Source organism: Aegilops tauschii, chromosome 2 (genome assembly GCF_002575655.3).
Source record: "Aegilops tauschii subsp. strangulata cultivar AL8/78 chromosome 2, Aet v6.0, whole genome shotgun sequence".
Classification (NCBI taxonomy): Eukaryota; Viridiplantae; Streptophyta; class Magnoliopsida; order Poales; family Poaceae; genus Aegilops; species Aegilops tauschii.
Genome location: NC_053036.3, coordinates 135044242 through 135072056, shown reverse-complemented (window position 1 = coordinate 135072056; position 27815 = coordinate 135044242). Strand labels below are relative to the sequence as shown.

General features: G+C 47.7%; 1 protein-coding gene across 1 annotated transcript in view; it reads right to left on the bottom strand.

Annotated features, from left to right (window-relative positions):
- LOC141040823 (uncharacterized) overlaps positions 1 to 24016 on the bottom strand; it is a 40873-nt gene extending 16857 nt beyond the window's left edge. The window contains exons 1-3 of the mRNA XM_073506938.1: positions 23960 to 24016; positions 23306 to 23420; positions 23131 to 23237 (exon numbers count right to left, since the gene is read on the bottom strand). Coding sequence (XP_073363039.1) covers positions 23131 to 23237; positions 23306 to 23420; positions 23960 to 24016 — 279 coding nt within the window. The remainder of the gene's footprint in view (positions 1 to 23130; positions 23238 to 23305; positions 23421 to 23959) is intronic.
- Between the last annotated feature and the right edge of the window lie 3799 nt (positions 24017 to 27815).

The following is a 27815-nucleotide window of genomic DNA, read 5'->3' as shown; positions in this document are numbered from 1 at the left end:
AATCTGTTGTCTGACATATAATAAACTAGGTATCTTGTTACAGTGGTTCATGCAGTTAATTGAGGCCACAATGTAATAAATTCCAAACGTTCACACGCTAGTCCAGCGCTCATGTGGAACACTCACATTAAACTCGTCTTCATAAAAAACTTGAAAAGCATAAGTTACGAAATTTTATACATCTCAATGATTCATAGAACATAACAAATATATACTAGTTCACAACAAAAGACAAAGTTGTGAGAAGGTTTACAAATCAGGAAAAAACAAGCAAGGCTTCTCTGAGCAAAGGGCCTCCCGGCAGGCTTAAATTTCCTGGAGTTCACTCTGGTTTTTTCTTATTGCCACCATTCGGGGTTAGGTTCTCTCATTCCAGAATAACCAATTATAATTGTGGTCTCAGCTGGAATGCTGAACTGAACCATGCAGTGTACTGACCAGCTGAAATGCTTGTGCATTCCACTAAATTTAAGCACTGCTATTTGCAGAAATAAGCAGACCACAATGCCTCTTGCCCGCGCACCTGTCCAGAAAACCGCTGTGCAGCCGTGCCAGCTAGTCCTCGGTCCATGGATGAACTGGTAGAAAGTGCATTCCGGACTAGGATGCAGTTGTTTTCGCTCGTCCCTGCACTGCAATCAGGAAGTAAAACATATGAATCAGCTTCTTTTAGATTGCGTTGGTCATTCTACCTTAGTTACTAGTAGCAATGTAGGGATGCCTTGAAGACGGGAGGTTAGACGATGGCAACGAGGGATAGCCATCTCATTTTGCGCAGTTGTACTAAAACTGAGGTGTGTGCTTTTGATTGCGCGGATAGAAACTATACAGAGACAGACATCCCTGTTTGCGCAAATACGAATACGGTTATTTAAAAAGTGACAAATATTACTACTTTCCCCCGTTTCCTCTTAGAACCAAGTCCTAGATTCATGCTACAGCTTTCCCACTTTCTTCCCTGTTTGAACCAACGCTTTGAGTCGACTGTATGAACTATCTTTACTTCTAATAATAGTAGAAGTCTAGGTGGCTTTGGAACAGCGGACAGAAGTAGAAAAGGATCCACACGAAGGGAGCTGGGGCAGTAGAGCAAGGCAGGTTTCGAAGGAATATATACCTGAGGGTCGTCGGCATGTGGCAAAGACGGCGTCGGGAGGCCGCATCTTGGCCACAATATCGCAGGGAGGAAGAAGGGGTCGGAGGCCCTCCCGAGCCGGCGCTCTCTCGGAGAGAACGGCATGGCCGCCGATCGGGACGCGCGGGCAGCCGTTGGTCTCCTCCCTTGCCGCCGACGACAGCGTGAATGATGCACCTACACCCCTGCCCCGGTCGAGGTTGTCCGGTCGGATTTGTGACCAGCCGTGAGCTGAGAGAGAGTGTGGCTGCCTATGTGTTGCTTAGATCTGGAGAGCATGAGAGAGTGAACGAGAGGAACCCTCGTAAAGCAAGCACTAAGGCTCCTGCTTTTATATATAGCGGAGTGATTTTGTTGTACCAACTTCAAAAAAATGCGCTCCTACGTGTACCCGCGAGTGGGTGTGAGAGAACTAGTGCGTGCGTGCACCGCTTCTCTTCGTGAGATACAATATACTATGCCCAAAGAACATTCGCCGTAAGAGTAATAGTATAAGTGTGTGACGTGTGAGCTAAAATAAAATGTGCGCGCCGTCTTTTGTTTTTTAGAAGTTCTGAGGGTAGGGTGTGAAGAGCACATATGTGCGTGACGTCTACCTGCAGATAGACGGTGGGTGCGACGTGCGAGTCTGCGAGAGGACTCGGGAGAGTCGTGACTCATGAGGGTGCGTGTGCGTGAGAGAGAGGGGGCACGTATCAATGCAATGCATGTGTCCGTAAATCATTATCCGACAAACGTTCGCCACAAGCCTTTTCCTGACGAACGCCGTAAGAACCGTTAGGTCGGCATCCGACAGTGTCGGTTTTGCCATGTCATTTAACAGAACAGCCACTCCTCCTACACACAAATCTTCCACGTGAGTGTTAGCAACTACCGTATGCTCCCTCCGTTCCAAAATGCAGTGCATATAGCTTTATTGAAAATTCGAACCTCGAAACTTTTACCGAGTTTTCGTGTACCAAATTGCACATGTAGAATACCATGTATATATCATTTCATTCATCTTCGAGAGGTAACTATAAAGGTGGGTGAGGAGTCTACAAAGAAAGACCATCGTATCACCCGCAGCAATTTCAAGCATCCTTTAGTGTCGAGGAATATCATAGGAACTCTATATGATCTGATTTTTATAGGATTTTTGCCTTTAGAGCCAATTGGTTCATAGGAGTAGATTCATATACTCCACATTTCAAAGGAAATAAACATGATATCATTTCTATAGCTTTAGAGCCACTTGGTTCATATGAATGGATTCCTATACTCCCTTAATTTCAAAGGAAAATAAACATTAGCGTATATTCAATAGAAAAGTTCCTATGATATGAACCAAATTACATCTCTTTTCTAATCCATCCTCATAGGAATTGAGATACATGTCATCTCTAGATTCAATAGAAAAGTTCCTATGATGTGAACCAAATGACATCTCTTTTCCAATCCCTACTCATAGGAATTGAGATGCTCCATGTCATCTCTTTCCCTACAACTTCCATATATACATATTCTATTCCTAAATAGATAGTACAACCCACTAGTAGCTTTTCTCCAAAACATGCAACTATGGCACAAGAACTATATAGTGTGCCAATAACTTTGAAAGATGGTCGCTGGATGAAGCTAACCCGACAGTGCAGAGATAGGAAAATCCGAGCACTACTGGCCGTTGGATATCATCAACATTCCACCAGATCTGCCACATGTACAATTTAGAAGACTCCATGGTTGAACTTAAGCATAATGCACAAACCTCAAAACACAAGAACTTCTCCTTTGTTCTAGAATCTTCTGTATCATAATTGATTATTATTTTTAAATGAATTGCCATTATTTGTTTTTTACTTTATGATTTACAATGCATAACCCCATGAATCTTAACATTTTTATAAAACTAATTGATTTTGAATGAGATGAACTATAAGAACTAAACGAACATCTACATCATGCATATATGACTCAAAGCTTTACATGCTATAGTGTGTATTTATTCGTAATTTGGTTTCGAAATCTCATGCGTTCAATACATGTGTACCTTACTAGTTTTGAGTAGAGTAGCAAATTTCACGCGGCCCCGGGTATATCAAAATGCAGGGCCCATGCATCATTGCCTTTCGGTCGAACCTATGTCCACAATTTTTTGTACGTACTATATCTCCACTGGTCCCCGAACCCAAAATGCTGCCTCGTTCCCCTAAAACCAAGCGGCCCACACATATTTAAGGCGTCGACTCGAACCCGTTTACTACGACGTGGCCCCGCACGCCGTAGTACTCCTACAAACCCTACTGTCGCACTCATCATCGGTTTTCTTCAAGAGGACGAGGGAGAAGCCGATTTGTAGTGGAGGCGCTTTCAAAAAAAGGATCTGTAGTGGAGACCCCTACCCTAGGGTGCCCTAGGTAGCTGCCGCACGCATCATTGTTTTCTCTTTTCTTTATGCTCTTGCACCCTAGAGTGAAATGATGGTTGCTTCGTCCGTCCAGCTTAATGCGGCAAAGGTGGGGCTTTGTGATTTGACCCCTCATCGCTCATTTTCTACTACTGCGGCGCTAAGACCGGGGTGCCTCCAATTCCAACTGCTGCTCCGAACTGTAATTTGGTGCATCGCACGTGGAACAAGACGGTGGATGAGCCACATGTCGGCCAAAGTGGTCCTGTTCAGTGTGTCGCCATTTCGTGTGCGGACAGACCCTGTTTGAGTTGCTACGCCAACACGACAGGAGCAGCCTACCACTTGGTTTTGCTCCTTGGTGAATCCCGACTATATTGATCTAAAAAGATACGTGCTGAACTACCCTCTCCGTCTCGGTTTTTTTATTTTTAGGCGTCTCGGTTTATAGGGCCTGCACGTAGTTCTAGGTCATCCATTTGACTAACTAAATATGAGTTACTATGTCACAAAAAGTATATCATTGGATTCTTAAGCGGATGTAGTTGTATTTAAAAGTCGAGGGCGGGGCTTTTCCTGCGCGGTAGGCGGGGCAGTTTCGCCTAGTCGGTTCAACAGAGACATGAGAAGACAAGGGAGTAGGCTGCTGCAAACGTAGGGCTGTGTGATTTGACAGCGAGTTACTGCTGGATAGGTGGGGCCCCGTGATTTGACTTGCCATTATCATTTTAACTGCAGCGCTACGACCGGCGTGAGTCTCCCGATTCCTGACCACCTCCATACAGGTGCCTCTCCCAATGCTCCACCATGTAGTAGAGGCTGGCTCTTGCATGAGAGCCCACTTCTCCACTTTTTCCTTGCCTCTCTTTCCTCCACATATGCAAAAATTCCATGTAAAGCGCACTATTGTACTTACTTTTACTTGCTCCTACAGGTGCTTAAGCTTGCCACATAGGCATAAAGTCTGATGTGGCAAGTTAATCAAGAAGAGAGAGACTAGTTTGGTGACCCAAGGAAGAAACAGTGCTAAGCACGTGTACCTAGGTGAAAAGACAATTTTGAGTCTATAGCTAATTAAATGAAGCAAACTTAGCAACACCATTTCATTGGAAGAGGTCACTCCTTGGCAAATGCAATAAATACTAGTACTCCCTGTGTCCCATAATATAAGAACGTTTTTGGCACTACACTAGTGCCAAAAACGTTCTTATATTATGGGACGGAGGGAGTACGAAGAAAGAGATAGAGAGGAGTAAAAAAAATTACACTTATAGCCAACCTTGTTGTAGTATGAGTGACTAAGTGATGACTATGTATGACATGCCAACATCAGATAGCCTAACGCACCGTGAAAAATCTCCAAGGGCGCGACCGCGCGAGCGACGCGACGGTCGTGGTAGGCGCGACCATGATACGGGCTGCTGGCAGCCCTTGGATCTGAGATCAAACGGTCGCATGCTAAGTTGCTGAAAATTTGCAGAATAACCCTCCAGGATAGGATATTCACCCATAGGTCTAGAATCACGCCATGCGACCGTTCGATCTCAGATCCAAGGGCTCTCGGAAGCCCGTATCATGGGAGAATGGAAATCCACTACCCTGCCGTTCGCACGCTGGCAGTTCGCTCCTACTCGTCCCTGCACGTCCTTCAATACTACAACGGTTCACTCCTAGTCGTCCCGTCCATTCACATTACGGCAGTTCCACTAATCCTAACCCTCCTCCCAAATCCATGGCGTCCCAAATCTCCACGATCGGCGGTGAGTACAAGGTTAGAACCATCACCAGCGATGAGTACAAGGTTAGAACCATCCCGTTCTCCCGCGATGGTGAAAGGATGCCTTTCTCGCTTCAGACGCATGTTCGAAAACTCAGATGATGAGTGGGTCGCTGGGCTAGATGTTGAGTACACCACAGTCCTGGGACGAGAGAAGGATCTAAAGGACGAAGAGAGGAAGAAGCCCGCCGTGATCCAGGTTTGTGTACATAACGTTTGCTTGGTCTACCACATATGCCATGCCGACATTGAGTGCCAGGATTTTAAGAACTTCCTCAAGGACAAAATAGTGAAATTCGTTACTGTAGACTTTAAGAATGACAAAGAAGTCCTGGGTCGGATAGGCCTCGTTGTAGGCGACCCCTTCGACCTCCAGAAGAATCGGCTGGTGCCCTCTCGTCAGCCTTCAATGCTGACCCTGGCAGGAGCCATGGTTCATCCTTCGTACCGTAAACTGGAGAAACCTCATTACACGTTTCATCGTCATGCATGGCAGCGGAATGTACTAGATATAGACCACATCCACTACGCTGCAATGGATGGCTACCTTTGTTTCAATATCTACAAGGGTTGGATGAAGAGCAATAGCCAAGTGTGCGGTTCAAGCAAAGAAGTATCGGCCAAGAGGAAGAGGGACAAGGGCGAAGTCGAGGACGTGGACGAGGACTCCGAGTAAGGTGGCAGTGTCGTTGCTCATGGTGGTTCTAAACTTCTAATGTAGTGTCTACCGGATTAGTTGCATAGTTTAATTTCAGGTGTGCTTAGTTTAATTTGAGGGGTGTGTTGTGCTGAGCCCCCAGCAGAACTATGTTATGTTTCTTCTCGTTACTTTAACTCTTTAGTATGTACATACTACTAGTATTTCTTTAATAGAATTTAGCACCCCAATTAAGCACGTACTGGCTTTTTTAATAGTACTATATGCATAATTTGGCGACGAGCGCTCTCTATATGTACCACCTTTTTTTAATTTCAATTTTTGCTCCATGGCGCAATCCATCGATAGTACTACTGTACAAAAGTATACATTTTTAAAAGGCTAGAGTACTGTTCATCACATATATAGCCAGTTAAATTCTCAGCCTAGAACGACGTGCATGCCATGTAGTAAACCGATACGGAGGAAGTATAGTAAAAATGAGATGATTTTACCGAGCGATCGGCGGGGGAGCATGGCCTGTCATGCGTTCCCACGTGTCATGATGTACCAAGGCGATGCGCGTGTCCCTCTTGAGGCAGAAGCAATACTACGTGGTTTGAGATGATGGCGAACCGAAGTGTGAAATAATGGTTGCTTCGTCCGTCTGGGAAGGTGCGGCATTGTGATTTGACGTCTCATTGCTCATTACTACTACTGGGCCGGTACGAGTGGGGCGCGTCCCCCTGCTGTTCTGCACTATTATTTGGTGCTTGACACGTCGACCCGGTTGCTATATGTCCCACATGTCGGCGACAGGAAGTACAGAATTCATGAAAGGGAGCGTCGACGGAGGAGTATACTACAGAATTCATGAAAGGGAGCGACTTAGTTTTGGAAAAATCTGTTTTTACAGAGTACGTACCCACTAGGGTTTATAGGGCTCATCTAAAAAACATTTGTTTTTCCGTTTGATAAGTCTCAGTTCTACTATACTAGTAGTAGTACCATTACATGTTGGATTTCGAGGTGCGTTAGCTCACCCGACACAAGCAGTGTCAAGAGGAAACTAACCAATGCATGTACAAGTTCATGGAAATTTAGTGGCCATTCATGCATTCGTTCTATTTAATGCCTCGGTAAACATAACTTCTTGAGAAAAACGAGCGTAGTAATTACTTGTGCAAACTACGAAATTAATTCGACCACTCACCGTCTACCTTGGTTGGAGAGATTTTGAAATTGAGCCATAAACTGGAAAGGAGGGAGTAGTAACTTTTGTCTCAATTACTATTTGTGGCCTTGTATAGATGCAAAATGTATTTTTTTATAGTGGGCTTGTATAAGTAAATGGAGGGAGTACTAACCAAAGTACGTAGTAGGGACGAGGAGTAAACGGAGGGAGTAGTAAAATTTTCTCCTCGTGCTGCGAGCCACCGCGCGCGTGGACGAGGGAGCGGACGTAAAGGCGTACAGTAGTAGTAGTACTAATACTACTACTCGTAAGCAAGCTTCACCTCATCCTGCGAGCCACTGTGCCCGTGGGCGGGGGAGATGGCGTACTAAGCAAGCTTCTCCTCGTTCTGCGAGTTGACGGGACACATCAAAAGTACTCCAGTGTATAGAGCCTTGCCTCTAAGGTAGGCCCCACATGGTTTGCCTCTTTTTTTAATTTAACATAACGCGTCAAGTCGCAATTTGTTTGTTCACCCGTGGTAGACGATCCTCCCTCCACCAAGTGGACAACCAGTACACGTGCCAAATTACCACGTGGGCTGCCTTTTTCGTACAGAAATGAGCTCCACCATGTACCCACGCGGGTGTGGTTGGGAAAGAGACGGGAGTACGTGCGCCGTGCGTGCACCTCTTCTCTTCATGCACGTCCCCCACTTACGTGGGTGTGTGTGAGAGAGATACAAACCTAGACATAATGCGCCGTCCATCCCCATGCCTCCGCCCAGTCCGACCACCAGTCACCACCACGCCCCACTCCTCCTCACCTTATCTCTCATCTTTCTCCCTCCATTTTTATATACAAGGGGCCACTATCAAAATTACAATTTGCAGATATACAAGGCCACTAACACTAATCGATGCAATATTAATGGTGTTTGCCTCGTGGTACTAGCAAAGGAGGACATTAATTATCCCTTGCATGCATGCGGGAGTTTGTAAAAAAATGCATCTTGATGTTCCGTGCAATGCACGGGCATCTTGCTAGTCCATGAAAACAACACATGGCAAAATTCCACGGCGAACAACTCGCTTCCCCAGTGCCCAACTGATATCATTGGCTGGTGCCGAAGATGATGGTGGCCGGCACCGGTTCGAGTTCATCACCGGCCACTACTTCGCCATGGCCGACACCGGCTCGAGTTCATCCTAACATTCCCCTCTTCCGTGGAGCCCATGCGTGGTCGACGAAGGTCCTCGCAACAAAGGAATCCGGCAAGACACCTGCTGTGTACGCCGGCGTCGCCTCCGCGGTGGCCTTCATGGGACCCAAGCGGCGGCGGCCTCCCGTGTTCTACTTCTCCTTGATGATGGCGGCGGACGCGGAGGCGCTGGCCACCGACTCGTCGCTCTCCGCGCACCCGGCTTCTGTCGCTGCTTGCATGGCGCGGCCGCCGGCATGGGAGTCTCGGCCACAGAAACGGGAGACGTGGTACGAGGCGGCGGCGTGGATGGCAGCAACGACGCCTGTGCGCCGTTCCTCGTCGAGCTGGCCTGGATCGGCGAGTTGCTAAACCGCGCGCCGGCTTGGGGCGGCAACTGGCTCCGTCAGGCGAGGGGAGGGAGGTGGATCAGCGAGCTACATAGCTCGTATCCGGCGGGCTAGCCAGCCGGCTTGGATGCGGAATAACTACTCGTCGTAAGCCATTGTAAGAGTGGACAAAATGGTGGAGGAGATAGGGGAGCAGCGGAGGTGTGCGATTCTTGGCCGGTGTTTGGCCTCGTTTAAATAGGAGATTAAATAGACGGCGGACGGGAGGAGCTCGGCCGGCGTTGCGTTTAACGCCGGCCCGGTCATGAATGGACGTGTGTCCAGAGTGGGTTTCTCGGCTTCCACACGGGCGGGTTTCATGGAGGCGTTTGAATGCGCCACGGAGGCGTGTTCAGCCGGGCGTGCCGCGAGTGGCGCCCTCGACTCTGACCTAGGACACCGCGCCGTTCTTCCACTGACGTGTGGGCTCTTTGGGTGCATGGCCTGCATGTCAGTGACCCAACGCAGGCAGCGCACACCAGAGGAACCTTTGGTGCGCCAGGGCGATCAGAAGTGGGCATTTCATAAACTGATGATTGTTCATTGAGTGTGACGTCATCTTTTTCATGTAGATAAGCCTACTATGTTGATAGCCCGTTCGATACGTTGTGATTCATAAAGACCGCTGCAAACATCAATGTTCTGCTTATCACAGATAAGATTGATTAATACCCGTAACAATCCATGTCCTTAACAAAGGGTGCATGCACGTATAGGTTGAGCGTGTGTCTTGCGTCGTGTGCTGTGTGCATGCAAGCGTGCGAGTGTTGCGTGCGTGCAAGGGTAAGTTTCAGTGTTGCATGGATGGGTGCGTACGTGCGTGTGTTCGTGAGTGCATGTGTACGTGTCAGTGTTGCACGCCAGCATGTGTGCGTGTGTACGTGTCAGTGTTTCATGCCTACATGCGTGCGTGTCTTGCGTGCGTGCATGTGTACGTGCGGGGTGAGGCTACACGTCAGTCGACTGACTTTTTCATCTCTGATCATTAGATTTTCCAGCCGCTGGATACGAAACCAAGGGCCTCCAGTTTATCATCAAACTCCACCCCCCCTAAGCCGCCAGCCACCACCGGCTGAACCGCCAGCCCCCGCCGCCCGCGGCTGGCCTGCCCTCCCCGAAACCACTCCCCACCGCCGGTCCGCCACCGCACCGGCCATCTCTCTAGCCCCCCCCCCCCCCGCCGAGCTTTTTCTCCGGGGATCCCCACCCCACCGCCCAATGACTGCCAACCAGAGGTCTCACGACTTCGAATACCCACCGACCACTAATTTATTACCATTTCTGTCCTTCATATACGCACTGACGGGTGGGCCCTATGGTAGTGTGCGCTGCTGAATGTGGACCGTTTGACTGGTCAATTGATCGTGTTATCAACAAATTACGGAGCTCTATGGTGAGCCAGTGACCGTATGATCACCCTAAAATGTACTCCTATTTTATTAACATAGTACAGACTCAAACTACCATTTCTTTCTTTCATATACGGGCTGATAGGTGGGCCCCACGGTTACGTGCCCCGATGGTGCAACACTGGTTGCGCCGCGTGAAACGTTTGACTGGGCAATTGATTGTATCATCAACAAAATACGGAGTTGTACGGGTGAGCCAGTGACCGTATAATCATGATATGTATTTGTTTAACACGGTACAGACGCAAGGGCTCATATATACGCGCAAGCGCTCACCGCTATAAGCGCACACACGCGAACCCTACCCCTATGAGCACCTTCGAGAGAGTGGGCCAGCATATATGATCTTGAGATTTTACGAAGTCACCATAGGTGCCTTGTAGTCGAGTGGAACGTCTATTCCCACTGAACGTACATCGCCAGAAAATACTGAAATTAACACAAGATAAATGCGAGCACCGGGACTTTGACCTTGGTGGGCTCGAGAAACCACTGTCCTCTAACGATCCAACCACATGTTGGTTAGCACGACAAAATGTATGTGGTGACCGTGATGAGCTTATTCTGAAGTCCAGTGACCATATCGTGCTTTCGCTTCAAATACAATGACCGTAAGTGTCGTCAACAAAATACGGAGCACGCATCAAATGCAAGGTCCGTCAGTGTCATCAACAAAATATGGAGACGTATCATGAGCTAGATACCGTTGTACTATTGTATATGCTTATTTTCTTAGTGGCCGATTGCGTGTGTGGTGTGGTGGGCACATCATTTCTAGTTGTGGTGGGTCAACATGAAGACTCATGGGTCGGTTCCATCCTGCGCCACATATAGGTTGGACCGAGACGTGTTATACGAAGACCCATGTGGAGGACTCGGCGTACAACACGAAGCTACCAGAGTCGCGGAGGACTCTATCCCCACTGGTGATAAGCCGACTATATATGATTTGTAACCCTAGGCCCTTAGTATGTTATACAAGCTTGGGGGCAAGTTCATCGATAGTATACACACACACGCAAAATGCCTGGTATTCACGTGTACTTTGTACACAACCCTATCACTAATATACAGTACCAGGAGTAGGCTCTTTCTTCAACTGCAAGGGTCCGATCCAAACTAGGGTAAAACTTTGCCTCGTATTATGATCCAGCCTAACAGCCAGGGGTATCCTACCGAATGATATGATGAAATCATATCTGCCAACTACTAAGAGAGAGGTGTGTCGGGGGGGGGCAATGTGTACGAGAGAGGCCTAAAGATAATGTGCGTGCGGGAGACACGTAGGCACATATATGTGCGTATAGAGGGCTAGTAGAGACCGTGCATGTGTATATATGCATGTGAGAGAAATAGTGTTTTCCAACTGAGATTAGTGAAAAGAGTGGTACATAGTAGTCAGAAAGAGAGAGAGAAACAGAGAGAGCATGTGCGTGTGACACCCCGACACCCTGAGAGAGATTGTGAGCATGTGTGAAAGAGAAATGCCGATGCATATAAAGTGTGTGCACTTATGCGTTAGATAGAGAGATATATAACACGTTTGTGAGAACGGGGAGAGGCATAGTGCATCTACGTGTAAAAGGCGGTTCTACGCATTAAATTAAAATATAAATGGCATTATTATTTCTGGATGAGATCATGAATTTTGCAAATTGCGTATGGACGAAAATCGGTCTATCAGACACCCATACTCTATTGAATTGTAGCATGTGCATGTGTTTATTTCATATTACCGATCCATAGAGTGAGAGCGGTTTGAAATACTGGCAATGGATGCTTTTGCAATTCATATATAAACATTAATTAGTGCACTCCATGTTGTTAGTGTGAAGCACTTTATACATTTGTCACTTGCATGGATACATTCCAAATTGCTAGCTACGAAATAGAATACATGTCGAATTCAACATAAAGGGGGTTTCGAAGATTCGAATTCATAGGAAGTGCATTCATCTATTTGAACCCGAGAAAATGGCATTTGTAAATCAGATGTAAAAGGGGGCATCAATCTTTGTTGTGAGTTGAACATGCTATATATATTCATACGCATATCTAACTTTTTTTTGCAACCAAGGAGATTATATCTGGAACCATGCATGAACTGAGGTAAGTTGCATATTTTTTAATATATACTCGTGTACAATGTATATTCAAATGTACCCCCTCCATTCCAAAATAATCATAGCTTTAGGATTTTCAAGAGTAAAGATTTGTGAAGTTTGACAAATCCTGAAAGTTCAATTCAAGAGAACCGAAAACGTTAATGCTTCTGCTCCCAAATATTGAACGAAGCGCCAAATAGGCCTCTGGTCACCCGAAACCGCGCGAGACTAATGTTTTGGTGGTAGGAAATTACTGTCCTGACTCTGGCCCGTGTAGCCTATCGGCCCGATGTCCAAAGGTCTAAACCGGGGTAGGTTTGTAACTTCACCAAGACGCCAGTCTCAACCGCCTCCGAGAAGCATTCATACGCCGTGGGCGCCTACCCATGCGCTCGGCCGAAATCTATCCCGCCCACATTTGGGACACCTGACATGACTGTCCAACCCCCAACCCGCAATATGTCCGAAATTTTAGATGGGGGCAAAGTTTGTAACTTTCCCCAAATTTCAAACAAGCGCGTCTCAAACCGAAACATTGTTCCCCCTTAGTTCCCCGCCTCCCTCCGTTTCCCCATTCATACTCCGTGGGCGCGAAAACGCCCTCTCCACCAGCCACGAAACCCCAGCCTCCTCCGTCCTCCACCCCATAGCAGCCAATCCACCGCCTCCCTCCTCCATCACGCCGGAGCCGGTACCCCGACGTCCTCGTCCAACGCAACCGCAAACCGCAACGCCCTCAAGGACTTAGCAGCTGAAGCCGAGGCAGAGCTGCCTCCACTACGCCGACGCCGACGTGCGCCATACCAGAACCACTCCGACCACGCCGTCTTGCGCCTCACTGCTGCGGCTCCACTGTCGCAACCGTCCACCGCACCGGAGCTGTTCCCGCTACGCCGTCGTTTGCCGCCTCGGATATGCTTCCCCGCCGCCGACAGACGGCCACTGCACCACACTCAACAACTTGGCCATGGGTTCGTCCAAGGCTGCACCGTCCTCCACAACTTCTGGTTTTCGGTGAACAACAAGAAGATCATCGAAAAAACAGAAGGAGGACACAACACTGCAAGCAGAAAGAGGTACTCCTCTTCCCTTATTCGTGCAAATCTTACGTCTCCGCTCACACCGTATTCATCCCACGAAAGAAACTAGTTGAGCGCTTCTTACTACATCTTTTTCGTGATACTAAATGTACAAGGTTTCCTCCCTTTTACTATTTCACCTTTGCTAGAGGTCAGTAGCCTGCTTGGATTTCAATTCAGGGTCAGTCGAGCCGCAATTAAAAGAAGCAGCACCCGCTTAGGCACGCGGAGCACCTAGTCCGCCTGTTCCCCGGGGAAGCGGCGCATCGGTGTCTATCATAGGGGTGTGGGGCGCAGGAGCTGCTTGCGCCCGATCTGGAGGTCGGCGGGGCTTGAATGGAGGGACGGGGGGGTGCCAAGCATGGCGGTGCGGTGAGGTCGAGGGGAGGGCGCAGGTAGGGGAGGAATACTGGGCCGATGGTCGCTGCCGTTTCGAGGAAGATCATCAACACTGACTGGCTGGAGGTAGATGAAGGCGATCTGCCCGTTCTTTGTACATTGGACGGTGCAGAAAAAATGGACTGACCTATTTGCTTTCAGTCGACTGTTATTTTCATAGAATCCTGTAGTAATTTAGTGTGCCATGCATGTTGTAGAGCTATCATATGTCTCCAGTCATTTATTTCTCACCGACCTGCTATCTGCTACCTTTACACTGTACTAATTGTGCACACACTTCACCCATACTCACACTATTGTTTTTTTATGCATAGGTATTTCAGACTCTGACGCAGTGTTGATGAATGCAGAAAAGAAAAGACAGAAGTCGCTCCAGTGTAATTCGAAGATAAGCACTAAGTGTTTCAGCGCTCTAATGGTTGCAGTGTCAGCAGTTGGAGACAGTAAACGTAGCTCTGCAGTTGATGATCCCAATTGCCACACACAACCATCCCAGGTGCTTGCTTTAACTTCACGCTGTCAAATGTGGTTGCATGTTGCATATGGTGTCTAGCTTGTATTGCTTCCAATTTGGTTAAATTGCATCTGCTTACTTTACACATTATACCTTTGATAATGACATGCCTTCTTGTTTTTGATACATACTACATATGTCTATTAACCATGTCCGTACATCAAACTAATGTCTTTTGTATCCCTCGTCAATCACTTATGATGAGACAGTCACCCGAGTGGGTTACTGTGAGACTCCCTACTCGTTTAAGGAGTGCAGTGTCATCCTCCCCACATGATTCTCAAGAAACAACAAGGCTAAATGAAGATAGTCAACGTAGCTCTCTAGTTGATCACCGCAATTCCCCCACGCCACCATCGCAGGTGCTTGTTCTTACTTGGCAGTGTGATATGTGGTTGCATGTTGCATATGGTGTCTACCTTGTAATGCTTCTAATTAGGGTAAATTGCATCTGCTTAGTTAACACATTATACCTGTGAATATGACATGCCTTCCTGTTTTTGGTACATACTACGTCTTTCTATTAACCATGTTCTTACATCAAACTACTTTTCTTGTGTATCCCTCATCAATGCTCCTAATTTGTTAAATTGCATCTCCTTAGCTTACACATTATACATGTGAATATGACACGCCTTCCTGTTTTTGGTACATACTACATCTTTCTATCACACCATGTTCTTACATCAAACTACTGTTCTTGTGTATCCTGCGTCTATCGCTTATGATGAGACAGTCACGCGCGTGGGTTAATATGAGACGCAATACTCTTATAAAGAATGCAATTTCATCCTCTACACATGATTCTCAAGAAACAGCAAGCCTAAATGAAGATATTGAACGTAGCTCTGTACCTGAAGACCGCACTTCCCCTACACCACCATCATAGGTGCTTGCTCTAACTTCGCAGTGTGATATGTGGTTGCATGTTGCATATGGTGTCTAGCTTGTAATGCTTCTAATTAGGGTAAATTGCATCTGCTTAGTTTACACACTATACCTGTGAATATGACACGCCTTCCTATTTTTGGTACACACTACATCTATGTGTTAACCTTGTTCTTACATGAAACTACCTCTCTTTTGTATCCTGCATCAATCACTTACGATGAGTCACCTTTATTCGTTGCATATTGCATATTATTTCTAGCCTGTTGCCATGTATTGCTTCTAATTTGGTCAAATACATTTGTTAGGGCACCCTTTTAATTTGGCAGAGTGATATTGGTTTCATCTTTCATATGGTTTCTAGCTTGCATCGATTCTAACAAGTTCAAGCACCTTGTGCTTAGTTTACACTTTATACATCATACTGTCAATATGTCACGCCGTCCTGTTTTTCATACATATTCCATCCTCCTATCATGCGGCTGCCTTACATGAAAGTAGTGTTCGTCAGTATCATGCATCAATGAGTTCTGAAGAGCAAATTTTATTCCTTTTTCTTGTGGGTTTGACTTGACAAGGCAAAATCAAGAAAGAGGAAGGAAAAGAGTAAGGAAGGCGATGATGGTGGTCCTCTGCAGAAACATAAACGGAGCATCTGTACCGATTCTCCTTGTACTGATAGTGCATTAAAAGGTCCAAGTCTCCGCTCCCCTACTCCACCATCCAAGGTGCTTGCTCTAACTTGGCAGTGTGATATCTGGTTGCATGTTGCATATGGTGTCTAGCTCGTATTGCTCCTAATTAGTGTAAACTGCATCTGCTTAGCTTACACATGATACATGTGAATATGACACGCTTTTCTGTTTTTGGTACATACTATATCTGTCTATCACACCATGTTCTTACATGAAACTACTATTCTTGTGTATCCTGCATCAGTCACATATGCTGGGACACCTTTAAGTTGGCAGTGTGATATTGGTTTGCGTCTTGAATATGATTTCTAGCATGTATTGCTTCTAGTTTGATGAACGCCACCTATGACGAGACAGTTTTAACTTGGCAGAGTGATATTGATTGCACCTTCCATATGGTGTCTTGCAGTGTTTCTAATTTGTTGAAGTTCCTTCTGCTTAGTTACCACATCATAGGTGTGAATATGTCAAGCCGTCCATTTTTTGTACATATTCCATCCTCGTATCATGACTTTGCCTTTCATCAGAGTAGTGTTCGTCAGTATCATGCATGAATGAGTTCTGAAGAGCGAATGATATTCCTTTTTCTTGTCGGTATGACCTCACAATGCAAAATCAATAAAGCTGAAGGAAATTGGCAAGGCATTGGATGATGGTGGTCCTTCCGAGCAACTGAAACGGAGGTTCTCTACAGATTCTACTCTACCATCCTCCCAACAAGATTCGCAAGACAACGCAAGGCTAGACAGTTAACGTAGCTGTGTAGATGATGAGCACATCTCCCCTACTCCACCATCAAAGGTGCTTGCTCTAACTTGGCACTATTATATGTGGTTGCATGTTGCGTATGATGTCTAGCTTGTATTGCTTCTAACTTTGTTGAATTGCATCTGCCTACTTTACACATAATGCCTGTGAATATGACATGTGTTCCTGTTTCTACATGAGACTACTATTCTTGCATATCCCGCATCAGTCACTTAGGATAAGGCACCTTTAAGTCGCCACTGTGATATTGGTTGTGTCTTGCATATGATTTCTAGCATGTACTGCTTCTAATTTGTTGAAACACCATACAGTTCGAACTTGGCAGAGTGATATTGGTTGCATCTTTCATATGGTGTCTAGCTTGCAGTGCTTCTAATTTGTTGAAATGCCTTCTGCTTAGTTACCACATCATAGGTGTGAATATGTCACACCATCCTGTTTTTCATACATATTCCATCCTCGCATCATGTGTTTGCGTTTCATCCGAGTAGTGTTCGTCAGTATCATGCATGAATGAGTTCTGAAGTGCGAATTTTATTCCTTTTTCTTATCGGTTTGACTTCACAATGCAAAATCATTACAGCTGAAGGAAATTAGTCCGGCAGTGGATGATGGTGGTCCTTCGGAGCAACTCAAACAGGGGGTCTCTACAGATTCTACTCCGCCATCCTCCCAACAAGATTTGCAAGACAACACAAGGCTGGACAGTCAACGTAGCTGTGTAGATGATGAGCACATCTCCCCTACTCCACCATCACAGGTGCTTGCTCTAACTTGACACTATTATATGTGGTTGCATGTTGCGTATGATGTCTAGCTTGTATTGCTTCTAACTTGAATCGCATCTGCTTACTTTACACATAATGCCTGTGAATATGACACGTGTTCCTGTTTCTAGAACATACGTGTACATGATGAGCACAACTCCCCTACTCCACCATCACAGGTGCTTGCTCTTACTTGGAACTTTTATACGTGGTTGCGTTTTCCGTATGATGTCTAGTTTGTATTGCTTCTGATTATGTCGAATTGCATCTGCGTAGCTTACAACTTATACCTGCAACGATCACTTACCCATAAAACACATTTAACTTGGGACTGTGATGTAGGTTGCATCTTGCATAGTCTTCTAGCTTGTACTGCTTCTAATTTCTTGAAATGGCACTTACGACGAGACACTTTTTACCTGATAGAGTTATATTGGTTGCATGTTCATATGGTGCCTAGCTTTCATTTCTTCTAATTTTGTTAAAATGCCTTCCGCTTACTGTTTTTTCATACATATTCCATCTTCCTATCGTACGTGTGAATATGAAACGCTGTCTTTTTTTGTATATATTCCGTCCTCCTATCCTGCGCTTGCCTTACATCAAAGTAGTGTTCGTCTGTATCATGCATCAACCAGTTATGCAGAGCTAATTTTATTCATCTTCTTGTGGTTTTGACTTCATAAGGCAATATCAGAAAATAGGAAGGAAGAGTAAGTTAGGGGATGTTGGTGGTCCTCTGGACCGACGCAAACAGAGACTCTCTAGATTTGCCACTGCTACTGCTAATGAAGTTGAAGTCCCAAGTCTACATGATGAGTTCATCTCCCATACTCCACCATCGCAGGTGCTTGCTCTAAGTTGACAGTGTGATAATTGGTTTCATGTTGCATATGTTGTCTAGCCTGTATTTCTTCTATTTTGATTAAGTTGCACGTGCTGAGTTCATACGTTATACATGTGCATATGACATGGCTTTCTGTGTCTAGAATACACTTCATCTATCTATCATACCATGTTCTTACATCAAAGTACTGCTGTTGTGTATCCCGCATCAGTCACTCATGATTGGACGCTTTTAACATGGCAGTTTGATAGTGGTTGCATCTTGCATTGATTTCTATGTTGTACTGCTTCTAATTTTTCGAATTGCCACTTATGACAAGACACTTTTAACTTGGCAGAGTAATATTGGTTGCATCTTTCATATGGTGTCTAGCTTGCATTACTTCTATTTTCTTGAAAATCCTTCTGCTTAGTTTGCACATCGTAGTTGTGAATATGTCATGCCGTCCTGTTTTTCTTACATATTCCATCCTCATACGGTTGTCTTACATCAAAGTATTTCTTGTCTGTATCATGCATCAATGAGTTCTGAAGAGTGATTTTATTCTTTGTGTTGTGGGTACAGCTTGACATGGCAAAGTCAAAAAAGAGCAAGGAAAATAATATAGTAGGGAGTGCTGTTACTCGTCGAGTGAAACGGAAAAGGTTCTGCCGTCGAGATTCTGCTGGTACTTATAGTGCAGTAGAAGGTCCAAGTCCACCGGCTAAATCTACAAACACAGCATCACCTGCTCCACCAGCTGCAACATCCGCTTCAACTGTACCAGCATCTCAACCAGTTACTCGTTCGTTTGCTCCGGAACTGGCCAGTTCCCAAGCTACCTTCACACCTAACACTACTTCCGAAGCACTGCTGACACAACAGGACTTGGCAAGATCAGATGAACCTCATGAGCATCAACACCAAGACGGTACCTGACCGAGTCATGTTGCAGTTGCATGCTCCTTTATATGTACTCTCACAGTTTGATGTACACTAACACTTTCCATATTTGTTGTTGAACTAGCACCACGGCGCAAGCGGAAATAGACATCAGGGATAATGCTTGAAAGATTAACAAAATCTAAAGGAGGAAGAATGGAGATCCATTTTGAGGCAGGTTTAAAAAGGCCACGTGATGCTACAGAGTCAGCCAAGTTATTATCAGAGGCAGCCATTGCCGTTAGGTGTCATGCACGTATCCTCCCAACGTCGATCCAGTACAGGAATGAGAAATACAATACCCAGTTTAACACCTTCCTTGACCATTTATCCGTAAGTAATGTTATTCATTGCAATTAGTAATATTGTCTTGCTCTGTCCCATACTTTCTAGCTTCCTCCTAATAAGACTCACATTCTTTTTTCAACAGATGAGGTTCAAGTTGGATCCGGAAGATGATGCAACTAGACAAGCATGCACTCATGTTTTTCAGTCTGCTCTATGACAGTATCGGTACCACCTTAGAAAATCTCACTTTGAAGGCAAGGCTAACAATGAAATCGCCCAAACATCTCCAGTGGAATATATTACAGATGAAGACTGGTCAGCCCTCGTTAAACACTGGTCTGATCCAAAGTATCAGGTAGGCTATATGTATTTGATCATACCACATATTGAACTTGTATTTATGTATGTGCCTTACAAGTGTATCTTCTTCTAGGCTAACTGTTTGAAGAACAAAACCAACCGTTCCAAAGTGAAATTCCAACAGACAACAGGATCTCGTAGCTATATTGCACACTGCGAGGCTCTTGTAAATAGCTGCTACTTCCTTCTTTTTTTGTGCCATATTATCGTATCTATATTGACTTGTTCCAAATACAGAGGAAAGCCTGTGCGGACCAAAAAGAACCTGAACCGAATGCAGTGCAAATCTTCAAGGATTGCCACACCAGCAAGATGAAGGGCATGAGCACACCAGTTCAAGCCGCTGTTGTAAGTCCTTACTCCTCCTGCCTTGAACTGATTGGTACTGTGATGTGTTCATTTAACTACTTGGTTTGCAGCCAATGTCAGTTACTCTGTTCACTTTTATTCACAGTTGTCTTAACGTATCATTTCACCTTACATGGTTTAAAAGAGATGAAGGATATTCTTTTGGTCTTGATCTGTAATCTAGTTGTTATGTTCACGTGCGCACACAATGATAAAATAGCCTGTTTGTTTTATATCTGTTTGCCCATGATACGAATGATGTCATACTATGTTCATCCTACTTTAAACCATGTCTCTTTATCCTTAGATGTCAACGAATGTGAGGAAATAGACAATACAGTAGGCATGCTACATGGACATATGTTCCAAAAGTGATTTTATTATGTAGTTGGCACTACAATACATGCTAATGTATTACAGTAGTTCACCAAAATAAGTTATGTATAAACGTTTAACCTACTTTGTTTGTTTTTGTCTCATTAGTAACTTATCTGGTACACTAATCTACAAGTTCAAACTTTCAGGAAGCTATGGAACAAATGATTGAACAGCCACAACCACCTGAAGGTGACGAGGCTACTACATGCACAATGTCACCTCTTGCTGCAGTGCGTCGGTATCTCTCCACTAACAGTGCAAAAAGCACCTTCCTGCGTAATTCTGGGTTGGTTGTCAAGGTAACCTCGTCCAAACCGCCTACTGAACAAAATCTTCCTGCTAGACAGAGTGATATATCTGTGCTCGAGACACAAGTCCAATCCCTAATGGACGTTTTTTCGGAAACAAGAATAGTGGTTGAGAAATGTCGTCAAGATATGAATGGTTTTGAAACCAGACTATCAGACATTCGCTTCGTTGTTCAAGAGCAATGGCGGAAAAAGGTGGAGATCGTGCTGCTCCCTCAGATTCTACAGCCTGAAACATTAGCACTCAGGTCAAATGATCTGTGCTTCTATACATCTGATGGTGCTTTTATCTGGAAGGACTGTAAACTTTATGCCAATAGGCCTTTTGTTGTATGGTTGGAATTTATTTTGTTGTGATACAACATTTATGATGCTGCCTCAGGCTGCAGTAATTACGACGCTATTTTTGTATAGTGTAGGTTTATCTTAGTAATGTATTCGGCCGAAAGCTTCGTAGGAGCCCAACATGCCAACATTCGTCGGGCCCATTCCAATTGGGCTAAAAACAATTACGGGCCGAAATTGGCATGTAGCCCACTAAAAAATCTGGGCCTAAATCGGCATAAGCTTTCATATTTTTCTAGTAGGCCTGTGCCCATAGTGGGCCTTTAACAGGCCTAAACATAACTTGGGCCCTCAGTAAAAATTTGCCGTTTACAGGTGTAAATATCTCGAGCTCATAAAAAACATGGGCCTTTAATAGACCGAAAGTGAGATTGGGCCCTGATTGTGCCAAATAACCCACTGGACTTAGCAGGCCAAAATGGTGGCCCATTTACGATGCGGATCTTTGACAGGCCGAAATTCGGTCGGGCTGTAAATGCGCCGACCTAATACACGGGCCTTTAACAGGCCGGAACTTCGGTCGGGCTAGATTATCGTCATTTTTATATGGGCCGTTAATGGGCCCGATATGACATTGGGCCACATATGGCCCAAGGTTTACGTCCGGCGTTAATAGGCCGAAAATGACAACAGGTCAAAAGTGGCCCAAAGCTATAGTGGGCCTCTAACAGGCCGAATGTCAGACATGGCCGAATATAACGCAAATCCTTCACGGTCGTTTATGGGCCGAAAGTTTTGATGGCCTGTAAATGGGCCCAAATGAAGTCGGACCTTTAACAAGCCAGAAATACACCGGGCCGTAATTCGGTCCAATTACTTAGCAGAGTGTTAACGGGCCAGAAGTGACCATGGGCCGCGTTGATGACAAGTTTAGGACAGGCCGTTGACGGGCCGATTTGACAGAGAATTTTTTTCCTTTAGCTGGGCCGGCCCATTATGGTCTGCAGAATCTTGTGGGCCTTTAGCTGGGCCGGCCCATTGTGCTCCGCAAAATCTTGTGGGCCTTTAGCTGGGCCGGCCCATTATGTCTGCAAAATCGTGTGGGCCTTTAGCTGGGCCGGCCCATTATGGTCCGCTAAATTTTGTGGGCCTTTAGCTGGGCCGGCCCATTATGGTCCGCTAAATCTTATTGGCCTTCGGTTGGGCCGGCCCATTTAAACTTTGTGGGCCACTTTTGGGCCGGTCCACGTGTCAACATATCATAGGCCCATCTCGACCGTTGGATGAGTGACACCTGTGCCAACGCGGAGCTGACGCGTGGATCCATCAGCCAATGAGAATTTTACACGTGGAAAATCGGCATTGGTCGTGGCTGTTAACGGGTTATCGGATCCAAAATCCGACCCGATAGCTTAACGGCGTTCTGTTACGGTGGATGCCACGTGTCGGTCACCCTTGACGAAAGCACTTCTGTGACGCGCGATTTATCGTCATGGAAGTGGACACTTCCGTGATGATAAAATTGGCAATGTCATGGAACACTTCTACGACAGCATAGGTATGACTACCTTGATTCTGTCATAAATTTGTCATGGATGTACATGCATGACAGAAAACGCGACCTACTGTGACAAAGACGTATCATCACGGAAGTGTATTTTTTTGTAGTGCCTGTGCAGCTCGACCAGCTGTTTTAGCTGATCGCTAAAGGGCACCGGATGTTCTAGCGCAAGGGATTGTGACCAGAACAGCTTCTTCGTTGAGCTCCCCTCTTTGGCTCGGAAGAATTCCGCAGCGTCAGAAACGCTGCACTGCAGATCCGCAAACGCCCCTAGAGAACTCCAAATCCGGGTTAGTAAGAGATACTTCTTCTCCACATACTTGCTTTGCATACTAAACGCCTTACCCGCTGCGATCTTCTTGTCCTCCTGGATCTCCTGGAGGGCGCCCTGGGCTTCAACCCGGGTCTCTTCCGCGCTTTGGCGAGCCTTAGCAAGTTCGGTCTCTCGAGCCGAAACTTCGCGCTCCAAGGATTCGCATTTCTTCACGTCATTTTAGAGCTCTTGCTGGACCTCATCAAGCCTGGCGTCGTGCTTCTCACGAGTGGCTTGTTCCTTGGCAGCTTCCTCCTTGGCCTCAGCCAGTGCCTTCTTAAGGACCTCGACCTCGATCGCTGCTCCTACAAATGGCACTTCCATCAATACACATCATTCATTCTTCCTGAATATACATCAAGTCGCAACTTACCTTGTTTGTCCTCTAGCTGCCTTTTTACAAGGCCGAGCTCTTCTTCGGCCCGCTCCAGACTCTGCATTAGTCCGGTGACCTCCGCAGCATGAGAGGTTGCGGCCAGCAACGACGCCTGTTTATTCATATAAGACATCTTTTAGTTAGTTCCCCGCGAAAATAAATTGATCCTCTGTCCGGCTTTTCTTTCCGAACACCGGACAGTGTCTTAGGGGCTACTATCTATACTATGACTTTTTCTTTTGCGCCGCTTACCTCAAAGCCTGTTAGCAGGCTGCTGCAGGCTTCAGTCAGTCTGCTCTTGACGGACTGAACCCTCTCAATCACCGTACCCATAAGGATACGGTGTTCCTCCGCAATGGAAGCGCCTCGAAGCGCTTCCAACAGATTATCTTGTGCCTCTGGTTGGACAGAGGTCACTGGCGGGATAGTCACACCTCCTTCTCTCAAAGGAGGCTGCTCGCCGGATTCCGGAGCCGTATAGGTCTCCGGAATCGTATTCGGTTGGGGGCCGAACTGAAGATGGCCCCCATTGCCAGTCTCCATGGGGATCTGTTCCCCCATGTGTCCGGCGGCCGAGGTTTCGCCCTCTGGCACCACTCTGATGGCCTCCTGAACCTCCCCCTAGCCAGGGAAGGTCCTTTGGGACAGCACCTCGTCGTCACCCTTGGCCGCGGGAGAGTGAGCGGTCGGTGGTGACTCGCTGGCCATCGCCTTTGAATCCAACGAACCTCCTAATGAGGATCACATGGAGTTGTCGTGGGCCGGACTGCAATTACATAATTGAACATGTTAATACCATGAAGAGGAGAGGCCGGATACATGGACGTATACGGGTCTTTAGTACTTACGATGCGGCCAGGGGCTTGCTTCGGGGGGGGGGGTCGCTCTGGGCTGCTGTCGACGTCCCATACGAAGTTATCTGCGAGGGGGCCCTTCCCCCTCTTGGGCGCCTCCGCCTCCAGATTTGTGGAGGCTGCCCTCTTCTTCCTTCACCCATCAGGGGGGAGTTGCTTTCTTCTTCCTTCACCCATCAGGGGGGAGTTCCTTGTCGTCTTCGGCGGCAGAGGAGTGTGTCTTGTCTTCGGACGACACGTCTGAAGCTCCCTTGCGGCGGGGGCCACTCCGGACCCCCTTGGCCTTCTTCTCCGGTGCCGGAACCAGCATCTTTGCCAGGAGCGGGATGACTGGTTCTTCGGGCAGCGGAGCCGGGCACCGTATCCGCTCCGCTTTCTCTGTCCATGCCTGAAAAAAATAAAAGGTGAAGTTTTAGACATCTTCCTTGAACAAACAAGTAGAGGATGCACCTCGATGTGAAGGACTTACCACACTGGCAGGATGGGCTAGATCGTGCCCGCGGTCCGAGTCTATGGCCGGCGGCGTCTTGTTGCCTTTGAAGAGCAACTTCCAGACATCTTCGTGAGTGGTTCCGAAGAGCCTCTCCAAGGCCTGGTGCTTCTCCGGATCAAATTCCCATAAAGGGCATGTTCGGCTCTGGCATGGAAGGATCCGGTGAACTAACATCACCTGGATCACGTTGACGAGCTTGATGTTTTTATCCACCATGGTTTGGATGCGCGTTTGCAGCGCTATCAGTTCGTCCGACGAAGACCAATTCGGGCCCTTGTCTATCCAGGAGGTGAGCCGCATTGGAGCTCCGGACTTGAATTCGGGAGCCGCGGCCCAAGTGGTGTCACGAGGCTCTGTGATATAGAACCACAGTTTCTGCCACTCCTTGACGGTCTCCACAAATGTGCCATTGGGCCATGTGACATTGGGCATCTTGCTCACCATGGCACCTCCGCACTCCGCATGCTGGCCATCCACCACCTTCGGCTTTACATTGAAGATCTTGAGCCATAATCCGAAGTGGGGAGAAATGCGGAGGAAGGCCTCGCACACGACAATAAATGCCGAGATGTTGAGGAAGGAGTTTGGGGCTAGATCATGGAAATATAGCCCGTAATAGAACATAAGTCCGCGGACGAAAGGGTGGAGAGGAAACCCTAACCTGCGGACGAAGTGGGGGATGAACACCACCCTCTCATTGGGCTTCGGGGTGGGGACGATTTGCCCCTTGGCTGGAAGCCGGTGGTCGATTTCTTTCGCCACATACCCGGCCTCCCGAAGCTTGGTGATGTCCTTCTCCTTTACGGAGGAGGCCATCCATTTGCCTTGCCCTCCAGATCCGGACATGGTTGAGTGCTTCCTTGAAGTGGAAAAGATGAGGACTTGGGCGCTGGAGCTCGAGAATGGAAGGGCAGAGAGAGAAGGCGTGGGTGAAGAAAGGGAATCCTTATCTCCTTATATAGGTAGTGAATATCAAGCGCCTCCCCACTCGCCTTAAAACTTGCCTATTCCCAAGGGCTGTGTAAACGGCATGGTTAGATTACCCATGCCCGTATTGATGAGAATCCCGCAATAAGGGGACACGATCTCTGCTTTGACAAGACGTGCCAATGAAAACTGCATCTCGAAACATGGAACGACAGATGAAAACGGTTCAAAATAATGGCGGGGCAGACATGATGTCGCCTTACAAAAAGTTGTCAGCGGATGGGACTCGTGAAATATTATACTCTTTGCGGTTGTGTGTGGTACTTGTGTTGTAGATCCGGACATGTTCATTGCGTCCGAAGACTATCTTGGAGTATTCGGGAAAGGGAACCCGCCTTGCAATGTCGAAGACAATCTGCGTGCCGGACACCTCGTCATTGAACCTGGTTCAGGGGCAACTGAGGGTGTCGGGTGGTTGGTGCGACATATGCCAAGGGATGGCTTATCATTGTGGGAGCCAATAAAACGTCGCCGGTGCCCGGAAACGGGATGAGGCAAAGACATGCACGCCGGCGAATCTTACCCAGGTTCGGGGCTCTCCGAGGAGATAACACCCCTAGTCCTGCTCTGCGGGGTCTCCGCATGATCACTAGATCGATAAAGGGTAGCTACAATCGCTCCTAGAGCTGTTGAGATCAAGGGAGAAGAAGAACAAGGCTAGCTCTTGCTTCTCTCTATCTATGGTGTGTGTGCTATGCTTAGAAGGCAACTCTATGCTCAGAGGCCAACTATGCTTAGGTGCCAACCCTTTGCATGGGTGCTCCGGGGGGTTTATATAGGCCTACCCCCCGGGGGTACAATGGTAATCCGGCTGGACTCTGGTCCCAGCCGTCAGTGTCTACGCTCGCCGGCTTCTCCGCCAGCTGCTGGCTCTTCGGTCGACAGGCCGGCCCCACCGCCTAGGGTCTTGTCGGCGGCTGCTTACTGTAGCCTCGCCTGTGATGACGAGGGCTTTGTCGAGGTATGCGTGGCTACTGTGGGCCGCCTCGGGGGCTATCACTGTAGCCTTACCTCGTCTTGTCTCCTTAATGGGGCTCCTGCTTCGAGGAAGGGAGTAGCCGGCTTCTGGAGGCCGGCTACGCTCTTGGCCGACTGGGAAAGGCCGGGCCGCCTTCGTGCCGCTCTCTGGCTGAAGGGGCCCGCCGCCCGTGGGCCGTACGGGAGTCTGTCGTGGGTGACGTCGTGGCTAGCATGGCTAAGTGCCGAGCCGCATGGGAGACGGCCGTCCCGTACGGCCTCCTGTAGCCATGCCCGCCTCGGGCTTCGGGGGTAGTGGGCCGCACTGTGGCCACACCCCGTCGTGTCGCCGTTATGTGGGAACAGCTTTGGTGGTTGTGGTCTCGGCCGGCTGCTAGGAGCCGGCGTCCTTCTTGGCCGGCTTCTTGGAGTCGGCCACCCCGTAGTCGTCCTGGGGAGAGGTTGCTTGAGGCTGGGTCGCCTTCCGGGAGTCGGCTTCAGAGGTAGCCGGCCAGGGAAGGCGGCCCAAATGCTTGGAGTGCTTGAAGGCCCAAAGGCCTGATAATTTTTCTGAAGAACCAGGGGTAGTCGGTTGGGCTACCCGTGGCCATTTACTCTGACAGTAGTCCCCGAAGCTGATTGGGCTTCGAGGTGGAGTAGGGGTTGATAAGCTCGATCAGCTTCCTATCTTGACAAGTCGGCAGCTGGGAGCCGGCCTTGGTCAGGCGCGCCGCCTGAGTCGAAATCTTCTGGGGTCGGAGGGCGGGAACCCGCTGGCACGTGCACCGGGCCGCGGGCCGGCCACGGGCCGTCGGCGAACCACGTGGCCGGAAAGCCTGCCAGCCCACGCGCGTGACGGGACGTCGCCGCAGGTAGGGGGCCCGCCACGTCCGCGCCCTGGCCCAGGCACGGATCCTTTGTATCCCGAAACCGACCGCACGTTCCGTGCGGCAGTTTTGGCTCGCACTTATGCGCAATAATCGCGAGACGTGGGGGGAGTGGGCGCAGTTAATCCCACGTCTCCCCCACGTCCGGCCTCTTCGGCCTCGTGAGGCTATAAGTAGGGGGAGGTGGAGGGCGGCAGGCCCTCGCACGCTCCTCCTACTTCCATCGTCTTCTTCCCTCGCTCGTTCTCGCGACAGCGCCTCGCCGCCGCGCTCTTCCACCGCACGCTCCTCTGCCGCCGTGCTAGCTTTCGCCATGCCTCCCACCGTAG